At 36.0% G+C, this 12,566-nt stretch overlaps 2 protein-coding genes across 2 annotated transcripts; one reads left to right on the forward strand and one right to left on the reverse strand.

Moving 5' to 3' along the window:
• Positions 1-1,560: 1,560 nt before the first annotated feature.
• On the forward strand, positions 1,561-3,812 carry LOC133316376 (uncharacterized). Its single transcript, XM_061518118.1, has 5 exons — positions 1,561-1,835; positions 1,933-2,186; positions 2,599-2,810; positions 2,901-3,162; positions 3,477-3,812. The coding sequence occupies exons 2-5, from the start codon at positions 1,935-1,937 to the stop codon at positions 3,810-3,812; spliced, it is 1,062 nt and encodes a 353-aa protein (XP_061374102.1). The 5' UTR covers positions 1,561-1,835; positions 1,933-1,934.
• A 4,250-nt stretch (positions 3,813-8,062) lies between these two features.
• LOC133316380 (uncharacterized) lies at positions 8,063-9,393 on the reverse strand. The gene is made up of 2 exons (XM_061518123.1): positions 9,305-9,393; positions 8,063-9,194 (listed from the first exon to the last, which is right to left on the reverse strand). The coding sequence occupies exons 1-2, from the start codon at positions 9,391-9,393 to the stop codon at positions 8,063-8,065; spliced, it is 1,221 nt and encodes a 406-aa protein (XP_061374107.1).
• Between the last annotated feature and the right edge of the window lie 3,173 nt (positions 9,394-12,566).

The following is a 12,566-nucleotide window of genomic DNA, read 5'->3' on the forward strand; positions in this document are numbered from 1 at the left end:
TTTATTTTCATATTTTTTTCAATCTCTTTGTATCTTTTATTTGAGTTCATCTACCACCTACCTCAATTAGTTTGAAATAAAGGTGTTGTTGATATTGATATATTAGTGTTAATTATTTTCTATAGACATATAAAAATGTACGAGACTCATATGAACTCATATAAAAAAAAAAGAAAAGAAAAGATCTCATATATATTTACGTACATCTAAGATATAAAATTATTTTTTAAAATATAAGAAATAATAAAGTTTTATTATTATGCAGTCATTGCAGTTGGGGATCAAAATGATAGACCGTTAGGTGATTACGCTCCAACGGTAAACGTGTTCGTACTATGTGTGCGAACATTTATGATTTAACTTTCGACCATAATTTTGGTGGATTCCAAATTTGAAACATAAGCTAATAATTAATTAATAATAATAATAATAATAATAAGATATTGCAACAATTAATTAGTGTTACTATCAATATTACTATCAATCAATTTCATCGTTAAATCGATTAGTGTTACTATATTTATAAGAATCATAACTATACAAAAATGAAAATAAATATATCGATCTAACGGTAAAATTAATTGGTAATAATCTTAATTGATTTTTTTACCATATATATATATATATATGTATGAGAGTACAAGAGTCAGTGATGTACAAATAAATAAATAAGAGTCAGACAATAAGAACAATGAAATGGCTTGCGATTTTCACGGAGTAGCTTTTAAGAATATTCTTTAAATCTTCGTATAAATCCAGCAACGATGACCATGGATACATCATACATTCGTGATATCTTATACAGCCCTACCAAACATAGTGATTATCATGGTGAGGCTGCTTTTAAAGAAAGCTGCCAGACAAATATTTATTTATTTTTTATTTAATTTAAAATATATCATAATTATAATAAGAGCTTTTTTCTGGTCAATTTGTTTGACTTTTTTTAATTAATACATATGTCAAAATTTTAAAATAATTATTAAGTTATTTAACATAAATATAAAAAAAAAATTAATATTTTATATTAGTGTTAGTTACTTTATCAATTTTAATTGTTGATCATATTTATATCTAATGATTTTGATTGATTAGATACTAAAGTTATTGGATTAAATTTTAAGTAAATTAATGTTCAAGATTTAATATAAGATTTTTTATTGAGGAACAAAAATATTTTATATATATATATATATATATATATATATATATATATATAAGGAAATAAACAATTTGATGAAATAATTGATTCATTCTTATAGGATCATGGTAGGTAGCAGCTAATATATGTGGAAAAATTTCTCAAAGATAAATTTTTTTATATCTAATTAAGCACATCTCCCCAGAAATAAAGAAATCAATATATATGATTCTGATTCGAAACAATTTCTTTAAAGAATAAAAGATTAAAAAGGAAAGGAATAAAACTAATTTATTATGTTAAGAGTAAAATAACTTTGCTGAACAAATCTGACAAAAGAAAGCCAATTAGAGTATTAGACCCTTGTGGCCCAGTCTGTCAAAAGAACATGAAATGTTTCAACCACAAGAGCAACTTAGCAGCAGAAGGGGAAACGAAGGTGTAATGGAATGGAACCTTTTAAGAGGATATTGACCTTAAGTTATATGATTTCTGAAAGTCATAATAACACACAACACTAGCCTCCCTCTCTCTTTATGCAGTCAAATTTAGCCATCTCACTACTGATGCATAAAGGGTACCTGAGATCTCTGAGTCAAAAGCATAGAAAAGCTATAACAAACGTTTTTAAAAACCATTGATTGAAATCCTTCAACCTCTGACAGAGAACATCTGCAGATTAAGTTTGTGACAGGTAACTTTTACTGTTTTCTTCTTGCTGCACATGTATGTCATCATTGTACTGAAAAAAAAAAAATGTGTCCTAGATCTACTCTTTATTACTGTTTCAGGGATGGTTTCAAGAGCAGCTATAGTGTTACTCATTGGTCTTCTGGGAATGGTTTATCAAGCTACTCAACTTCCCCCTCCAAATCTTAATGATTCATCAGATGATATTCATGTGGTTTCACCAAGAATCAGACTCGGTGATGGAAGATACCTGGCTTACAGAGAAAGGGGTGTCCTCAAGGACAAAGCAAAACACAGGATTATCATTGTGCACGGCTTTGGAAGCTCCAAAGATATGAACTTTCTGGCACCCCAAGTATGAACTTCAATCTCTATTTACAAAACTTGCTTATATTGATCTGAAAATATTGGACATGCTAATAATGTTTGATTTATGGATTTAGATCTAATTAGGCACAGTAAGCTATCAACAGTGCAAAACCACATATTTGATTGTAAAAATTTGTTTGGGAAACAAGTGGAATAGATTCAAAATGCTAGGGAGGGATACTATGCACAAATCAGTACACATTGCGGTTCTGATCAGATATTTGGATACAAACAAGAGATGTCTATTTTTATTTTATTTTTTCTCACCAAGTTGTAAATTATAATGGATTCTGAGTTTTGAGGCATTTTTTCAATACATGAACCTTATACAAGCATAAAAGTTGCAGTTTGCCATTCAAGTATGCCAAAAAAGGATAACATTTATACTGAATCTACAGGAACTAATAGATGAACTGAGTGTATATATTCTGCAATATGATCGTGCTGGCTATGGAGAAAGTGATCCAAACCCCAAACGCTCACTGAAAAGTGAAGCCCTTGACATTGAAGAACTAGCTGATCAGTTACAAATAGGGTCAAAATTTTATGTCATTGGAGTCTCAATGGGATCATATGCTACCTGGAGCTGTCTGAACTACATCCCCAACAGGCAAATTACAAGCCTCAAAATGTGTACTTATAAGTTTTCCCTTCTGATGTTAAAAACTTGAATTCACCACTAAGGTTAACATTTGTGCAGGCTAGCAGGTGTGGCTATGATAGCTCCAGTCATAAATTATGAGTGGCCTTCCCTTCCTGAGAGTCTTGTAAGGGAGGACTATAGGAAGAAACTTATCCAGTGGGCCCTGTGGTTTGCAAATTATTCTCCTAGACTATTGCACTGGTGGGTGACTCAAAAGTGGCTCCCTTCAAATTCTGTCATAGAAAAAAATCCAGCATTCTTCAACAAAAGAGATATAGATATTTTGAAGACAATTCCCGGGTTCCCAATGCTTACCAAGGTAAATTACATGTTCCTTTCACTTGTTTTATAAGAAAAGTGTAGCCTGGTACTATAAAACTCTAGCTATGTACAGGTTCTAGGGAAGGGTCAAACCCTTTGTGTGGGTATATAATAGACATACTTATAATGTATTTATTTGCAAGAGGCTGATTACATGAATAGAACATGTGATCTTTGGGTCACATGGAGACAACACTAACCAATAATAACCATTGTGCCAAAGTTCCCTTCTTTCACTTGTTTTATGTGAACATAAATAGTAATACCTATTCTATGAAGGTAATTGTGATGAGGGTATGTTCCAATTTACAGGACAAATTAAAGGAACAGGTTGTTTTTGACACTCTAAGGGGTGACTGGATGGTGGCCTTTGGAAACTGGGAATTTGACCCAATGAAGCTAAGTAATCCATTCCCTCAGAATAGAAGTTTAGTTCACATTTGGCAGGGCTATGAAGATAAGGTAGTGCCCTCTCAAATCCAGAGATTTGTTTCAAGGAAGCTTCCCTGGATACTTTATCATGAAGTTCCAGATGGTGGCCATTTAATTGTACACTATAGTGGTTTATGTGATGCCATTTTGAAGGCACTTTTACTTGGAGAAGAAAATCTTTCATATAGACCTAGACCAGCAATATTTGTATCTTAATTTGCTATGATCTCATATTCCAATATGTTTACCGCTGGTTTAGTTTTTTAGGAGAATGTCAAATATGTAAATTGAATCACATTCGTTGGTTGAAAGGAGGAAAATTTCATATATCTTGTTTTTTTGTTAGTTGAAAGCTTAAAGGGAACACAACACAATCATCTGTTCCAGAAAGTACACATCAACTTTTCCTTGAACTATTAACCATAACACAGATTTCTATTTTGACAAACATTGTTGTGACTGTAGGAAAGCTAGAGAATCAGTTGCTTATTTATCTTTTATTTGTTTATTTTTGAACTTGAAATGCAAATGCTGCAATAAGCTCCACCTTATTTCAATAACAAGCAAAGCAGTTCAAATGTATTTCATGATTTGGCTAGTCTATCTGTTAAAAAATTGGAATAAGGAATGATCAAAGCTAAAGGACAAAAACTGAACAATAATTAAGCACTTTGAATGATTCAGCTTTGCCTTTTGTACATCTCTAAAGTCTGAAATAGTTTTTGACCTTTGTACAGAAGATATTGGCATTATAAAAGTTGCACATAATAGTGAAGATTAGTGTTTGGCTGGAACTAAAGCTAATCCAATAGAAGGTTTGGTCAAATATTCAATTTCCATACGTTCCTCATCATCTAATCTCAAAACTTTGTTAATAAAGTCAAAATCATATAAAACTTAACCCTTAAGTTTCTTAAAAGGCGGGACGTCCAAAGTCAGAAGGTTACTTTTTTAAACCGGCCCGGGTTTCTGTATTCGATGAGGGCATCGGTTCAACTTGTTCATTGAACGAGTCCGATTTCGACCGATTCATTCGGTCGAGTCTCGGTGACTTGCGGGTCAACTTGGTGGGTCAAGAAAATTGGATAAAATATTTTACTTTTGATCATGGCGAGAAGTGAAACCGGTCTATAGAAGTAAGTAATGTTATCATTTACTATTAAGCTACCCTGGTCAAGTTGATCCTTTGTAGGATCTTTTGACATCCGTGTCAAATTTATCTCATCTCATAGCCGTTAGATTAAAAAAGATCAATGGTGTCACATGCTTACAAATCAGAGTCGTTGATCTTTTTTGATCTAACGGCTATGAGATGAGGTGTCAAATTTGAAATTTGACACTGGTGTCAAAAGATCCTACCTCTATATTTATTATATAATTTAATATAAATTTATGATAAAATATTTCATTTTTGACAATGGCTGAAAATTAAATCCAGTCTATGAAAGTGAACATTATTAACACTTATTACTAGGCTACCTTTAATTGTTGGTCAAAATATTTCTTATAATATATTTATCATATAATTTAATATAAATTTAATTAAATTAGTTGATTAATGATTCAATACCTCAACCAAATTAACAACCGAGCCAAATTTTAAAACACTGAACTTATTATTAAGAAAAATGCTAGAAATATTTTATTAACATATCTTATTATTGAGTAAATTTTACGTAAGTCCCACTAATTTGAGACCCAGTGAAGATTATCAAATAATATAGAATACATTAAAATAACATACTTGTAACATTTTTTTTTCAATCTTGAAGATAAGGCTTCGTCATTGACCCATCAATTTTTTCAATGTTACAGAATAGGTGGCAAAGAACAAACAGAGACTAAAAAAAAAGTAATTTCCTAAAAAAATTAAAAAATAGCATAATAAGATCTGCAACACACCATTCTATGTTGAACTTTCCGAGGCATTGCATGAAATGATGCCATTATTCGTGGGCTGCCAAGTCGCTAGTGCTTATAAAATATATTATTCACGTGATAGACGAGTATATTTGGTACTTCTTTATTAAATGTAAATAAAATGAGAACATTTACACGTAAAAAATAATATTTTACGCATATGTTTGTATTGGCAAGGGATAGAAAAATATCTTCTTCTTTTTTTGTTTTTTGAAAGTTAATTTTTTTAATTCCTATTTAGCTCTTTTTTTTGAAATGAGGACATTTACCTAACAAGAACAAAGAAGTAAGACGATGCCAATCAACAAGGAAAGATTACAGCAAAGACAACAAAAAGAAACAGGATCCTAGCTCAGACCATTCTGAGGGAGGCTACCCCCATCTGGTCTCTCAAGAGAATATGGTTGCACTCTAAGGGAGGCCTGTCCAAAATCTCCAAATTCCAATTGAGATCGTTGGAGGATGATGCTAATTAGTCGACTACCGCTTTGTCTTCCTTGTACGTGTGAGAAAATTTGATTCTCCAGTCTTTTCTAACGAAGAGATTGATCCTCTTAATCAGAGTACATAAGGGGTGACTATCAGTGCACCCTTCCTTCGAGAGATGCTCAGCCGTAGCAGAATCACTTTCAATGCATACGTTCCTGAAGACTCTATCCCAAGCTAGAGTAAAACCAAAGAAAATACCTTTCAATTCTGCTATTAATGTGTTTCCTTGCCCAATATAACGTCTGAAACCCACCATCCAGTTACCCCTATCATCACGGATTACTCCTCCGCACGCGGTAACTACTGCCATCAAGGGAACTCGAGCCATCAGTGTTTATTTTCATCCACCCAACCTTAGGATACTTCCAGCAAATGAACACTTCTGATCTCTTCCTGAAAATAATATTAGCCGCAACGTGCATGCTATCGGCCATGTTAATACTATCGACGAGATTCCTGATCCGGATTGAGGTATAATGGGAATTGGGAACTTTTCCATCGAATATGAAGTCATTCCTATCGAGCTATATAAACCAGCAAGTGACTCCAAATCTGATCCTCTTGTGCTCTTCCAAGTTACCAGATCCTTTGCCTAGGTTTATCTCTAGCCACCTATCCAAGGGTAAGTTAAGGAAAGAATAAGAAATATCATCTCCTAATATAGATCTCCACACTATAAGCGCTCAGACGCAATCCCTAATCAAATGCAGGCTGCTTTCCACCGATGCGTAGCATCTAGGGAAATTAGCAATGTCGCTCATTCCTCTATTCCTTATCTTCTCATTAGTTAGAAGCTTGTTATGGAGGAGGAGCCAAAGGAAAAATCTTATTTTTTGCAGCCCGTTCCACTGGCAAGGAAGATTGCGGACATTTAGAGAAGGACTCAAGTTAGGCTCAAGTTTGTTGTAAGCACTCCCAACCGTGAAGTCCTCATTATTCAACCCTTCCCAAATGATCCTATCCTCTCCATCATCTTGCGAAGGAGGGGTTTGTCTAGCAATGATGTTGACTATTTGGCTAGGGAGGAGACTTCTAAAGAGGTTCCAATTCTAGCATCCATGGTGGTCAACAAATCTACTCACACACCAGTTCAGTCTTTCCACTGGAATCTAATGTATCACCTCTGACTCCAGCTTCACTCTATTTGGAAGCCAGTTGTCCTTCCAGAATTTGGTGTTGTTGCCATTACCAATCAAGATTCTTGAGTTATCTACCACTTCTGGGCAGGATTTTGTGACTCCCTTCCAGAGTTTGGATCTGTTAGGGCATCTGTTCAGGTTCGGTACAAGATCCTCACCTACACCATATTTGTTCCGCACCACTTTCACCCATAGAGAGTCTCGTTTGGTAAGCACTCCATGACCAATCTTCATTAACATAGCTTTATTCATAAGCCTGGCTTGTCTCAGACTAACTCCTCCTTTCAATTTAGGAGAGCACATAGTATTCCAATTCACCAAGTGAGTTCTCCTACCCTCCTGAGATGAACCCCATATGAAACTTCTCGTGCTTTTGTCCAGTTCATCACAAAGTTTTAGAGGAAACAAAACTGATTGCATAGTATATGTTGGGAGAGCTGAGATAACTGATTTGGCCAAAGTTAACCTGCCTGCTAGAGATAATGTTTTATGGCTCCAGCTATTTAACCGACTCTGAACTCTCTCCAAAACATGGGACAAGGAATCTATAGACACATGTTTATAGTGTAGCGATATCCCAAGGTATTTTCCCAGGTCACTGGTGAGATTAATACCCAGGCTGTCGCTGATATCCTTAGCCCTAGAAAGGCATACGTTCTTAGAGAAAAACAAGGATACGCATATGGAGTCCCGCTGAGAATGGTAAAACACAGCTTGAAGGCCATCAGGCCCTGGCGCTTTGAATTTCCCCATAGCAAACATTGTCCTACGAATTTCGTCAATACTAGGAATTGCACCAATTCTACCTAGCTCATCTATTTCCAGCTGAGGGAAGGCATTCCTGATCGGGAATAACTCTAACTCTCCTTCATCCACTGAATACAGATTAGTGAAATAATTAACAGCTAGGTCAACAATCTATTTGGGATCAGCCAGCCACTCCCCATTCTCATTCTTCAAAGTCAGGATCTCGTTCCTTCTTCTCTTGGCCACAGTGTTAGAGTGATAGAACTTTGTATTCCTGTCACCGAGTTTTATCCAGTCACATCTAGATCTCTGAAACCAGTTGAGTTCTTCTCTGATGAGAATACTTTCCAGCTCTTTCCATAGGGACCTGAGAAGCATATCCAAGTTATGATCATACCTGCTCATAAGAGAAATTTCAATCCCCCTGATATGAGCATGTAACCTGTTCTTCTGCTTTTGAGTGCTTCTAAAGTAGTTATTATGCCAGGCTAGGACCTCTTCTTGGAACCTATCTCTAGCTTCTAACCAATGCTCCGTCGAATCCCAGCACCTGGACACAATATCATTAAACCCTTCAGTTGTTAACCATGGGGCTAAAAATCTGAATGGCTTGGCTCCATTGGAATCATCTGAGTAACTCTTGTGGGTCAAGAGAATGGGACAGTGATCTAACGAGAAAAAAGGGAGATGTGTCACATCCCTCTCAGGCCACGCAAGATTCCATTGATCATTAACACAAACTCTATCAAGCCTTTCATATAAAGAGTTCCTTTTCCAAGTAGAATACGGTCCAGAAAAGCCTATATCCTTGACAAGGCAATAGTCTAGGCAATCCTTGAACTCCGAGTCACTTCTCCAGCAGAAATCACCTCCTCTCTTTTTCTCGGTGTTAAGGATCATGGCGTTGAAGTCTCCCAGCACCATCCAAGCTTCATTGTTGATTGATGAGGCCAGCACACAGAGCTCCTCCCACATGTGAAGTCTTTCTATATGTCTGGGACTAGCATACATGAAGGTAACAAGTTCCTCGACCGAAAGGGATTTGTGTAAAACTCTTGCATGGACGAACTGGTGATCCGATTGGATCACTTGGATAGACACCTCAGCATCGTCCCACAAGATCCAGATACCACCTGAGTACCCCACAGCCTCTTGGCGAAAAGAGTTACTGAAGCCAAGCTGCTTGATCTTAGCATCAACCTTCATTCCACTAATTTTGGTCTCCAGAAGAACCAGAATTCTAATCTTGAACCTATACTTCAGGTCCTTAATCAAAGCCACGAAGCCCTTCTTGTTAACACCCCTGCTATTCCATATACAGTAATTAATCATAAAAACTAATAGGGAAAAGGACAAAAAAGAGGGTCCTAGATGGACAATCATCATTGGTTGTTGGGGGAATTGGATCCCCACGCCCCAAGAGTGGTGTCCAATGCCTCATTCTCTTGCTCTTGAGACATGTATCTCATAACTGTCAGTATGTCGTTCTCCTTCTCCAGCATGCCTTTCTTATCTACTGGGCTAGGCCCAATGTTCACTAAGTCAGTTTGCAGGGGGTATTTCGACCCAATATTCGGTCCTATAGCCAGGTTTTTACTCAAGCCCACAATGTGTTTACCTCCAAAACCCAATTAAATCGCGTAGGGCTTGTTCTCCTTTCTGTGATCTTTAGTTTTGATTTTAGGCCCTCCACTTCCCAATGCTCTTTTTTCTTTACCTAATAAACTATTTGGTTTGACATTTAACTTCTGACTTTTGGAGGATTGGACGTTTACCACTGATTTTGGAGGCTCAATAAAGCTGCCAGTTCCCTCTTCCATGATAAAGATACTATCCTCTAGTCTCTGCTCAACTGGCCTAGTCACAAGAGTAGTTACCGCCACATCCTTCTCTACTGGTGTGTCAGGAGCAGTTTCTGTGTTAGAGATTTCCTTTCCTCGAACACTGTGGCTTCTAGTAACTCGTGTCAGCTGTGCCGGACTATTCTTTCCGGCAATCTGAGTTTCCGGAATCGCCTTTAGTAGCCAGGATTTAGGGGACTTCTTGATCACCATCCAATCGCCGAAAGCTTTTGGGTCTTCTAATTTTCTCTCCTCTTCCTCGTGCTTCTTTGTTCTAGTCCTAGAAACGTTCACCGCGTTTTGTTTGGCCTGGTGCATCGAACCAGCATTAGTCCCATAACTCTCCTTCTTGTGTCCATACTTTCCACAGTTGAAGCAAAGCATGTGTAAACCTTCATATCCTACATGGAAAATTTGATCCTCAACCTGGAACTTTGGAAGAAAACTTCTTCGTAAGTCCACCTCCACGCATATCCTCGCGAACCTGGCCTTCTCAGTAATCTCACCTTCTCCCGCTTCATTCTTCCTGAGAGAACTCTTGTCAACTTTTTAGGGTTCTTCCCAAGAGGTTACCAATTCTCCAGAGATGATAGTTAGAGTACAACTCTATAGGAAGACCTGGAATCCTAACCCAAACCGCCAACTTTTTCACTTCCTCATCATATGGATTAAACATTAGGCGCCATCTTTGCACTACCAGATAATGTCCTGCCACAATCCATGGCCCGTTCTGAAAGACATGGGTGTAGTCTCGCTCCTCCTTAAATCTTATCAGTAAGTGACCGTTATCCAAGCTTATTAGCTCATACGTACCTATGAGTCCCCAGAGCTTTTCTAGTTTCACCATAAGGTATTTTGAGTTGATTCTCCTACCAAGTAGCTTGATAATGATAGCTTTCTTCCATTGTTCGCAATCAGCTTTATGCTGAGCCTTTGATAGTTTGTACACTGGACAAAGGGGGTCTCCATTCATATCCTCAACCTCCTCTATGTCTTCTTCTTCTTCTTCGTCCCTCCTTTGGTAGCCATCCAATCCTCTTCTTCATTGTCAGATTCATAAACCTGGCCATTGAGTTGGATAACTTTATCCCTATAGGATACGAAGCCTTTTGGCTTAGCATTGCATGAATCTTTGTCATTTACTCCCACTAAATCCGTTGTTGTGGGTGTGGTTTTCTCCATTTCAGCATTCACGACAGCCTCCGCCATAGTCTCTTTCTGACTATCTTTAGGTCTGTTAGTGATTCTCTGAAGGATATCCACATCTTCCTTGCTGGTTGAAACCTGTTCGCTCTCACCGGCCAAAACGTCCTTCATTGTTTTCGACTATGCAAACTCTATCGCACATAAAACTCACGAAGTCGACCCTTGACAATGGATTAGATGTCTCTTTATGATATGTATATAAGAGAATATTACTTTCATATTATATAAAAGAATTTTTCTCGTGCATTCATAAATTAAAAGTGGGTTTCATTCTGTATTTTTTTCTCCTCCGTTCTCTCTCATCTTTCCTTTAATTTGTGAGTACATAAATTTTTTTTTCTCTTATGTGATCAGAGTAATATTTCTCTATGTGGGGATCAATTTAAATTATTTTTTTCTCTCCTCTAATTTGTGAATGTATGAGAGAAAAATTTTCTCATATAACATGAGAGTAATATTCCACATCTATATATATTTTGGGTCTATACTAAAGGCCTAGACAATAAAAACCCAATCCGCAAAAATGCAGAACCAAGGGACTTTAACCCTTAACAAAGTAACCCCAAATAGCTCATTAACTCGGTCAGAGAATTGGATTAACTAGTTATCAGTTTAATCGCATCAATTAAATATATATAATGAAATATATTTTAACCAATAATTAGAGTTGATTTAGAGGTAAGTGCTATAAGCAATGTTATAAAAATCGGGTTGACCCGGAAATTGGTGAACTGATCATGTAACCGATTCAGTTTTCATATTGGACCAGCCAAGTTATAGAACCAGTGTGACCTGGTGCGACCCAGTCGAATTTTGTAAAAATCGGTGACCTGGCTCGATTCATAAAAAAAATGATTTGTTCTCATCAATTGATACCTTTCTTTTTTTCAAACTCACAAACAAATGGTTTGTTTTCTTTTGAAATATTTGAGTAATTTGTAACTTATTAACTTACATAGATTATGTACCCACAACGCTAATATTATTTTGATTATGCAATATGCAGGAAATTTTGATTTGATTTATAGTTAGAGATATCGTTTACTGAACCTAGAACACCAATATCACAAGTATTATATGTTTGATTGATCTTTTGATGGACAATGATATGTAATTTATTATTTTTCATATTAAAATATTTGAAATTGGTATCAATTTTTTACAGGTATTTAAGTATACTTATAGTTTTTTTAATATAAATTATAGATTTACATATACTTACTGGATTACTCGGTTGAACCAGTGACCCATTGATTGAAAAAGTGACTCAGTACCTAGACCAGATCAATAACCGAGCCGAGTTTAATAATATTGACTATGAGTTATAATTCATATGGTCTGGGTTTGAATTTCATTAGTGGTATTTTTCAAGTATTTTGACCGAAATTTCATAAAACTAAAATTTTTTATTTAAAAAAATCGATGCTAATTTAATAGTTTCATACTGAATTAAATGTATAATCGATCCAATACCTAAATCGAATCAGTTGGAATGCAGTTTACGGGTCAATAGATTGAACCGGCCGAATTGGGTTGGTTTTTATAACACTCGTCGGTTGGATTCGTAATCCCAATTAAATACGCAATATATGAATGAATAGCTATCTAACTTCTCATTCAGAGTCAAT

Source organism: Gastrolobium bilobum, unplaced genomic scaffold, assembly GCF_033153095.1.
Source record: "Gastrolobium bilobum isolate Gb01-03AN ecotype WA unplaced genomic scaffold, APGP_CSIRO_Gbil_v1 utg682, whole genome shotgun sequence".
In the NCBI taxonomy this organism is placed as follows: domain Eukaryota; kingdom Viridiplantae; phylum Streptophyta; class Magnoliopsida; order Fabales; family Fabaceae; genus Gastrolobium; species Gastrolobium bilobum.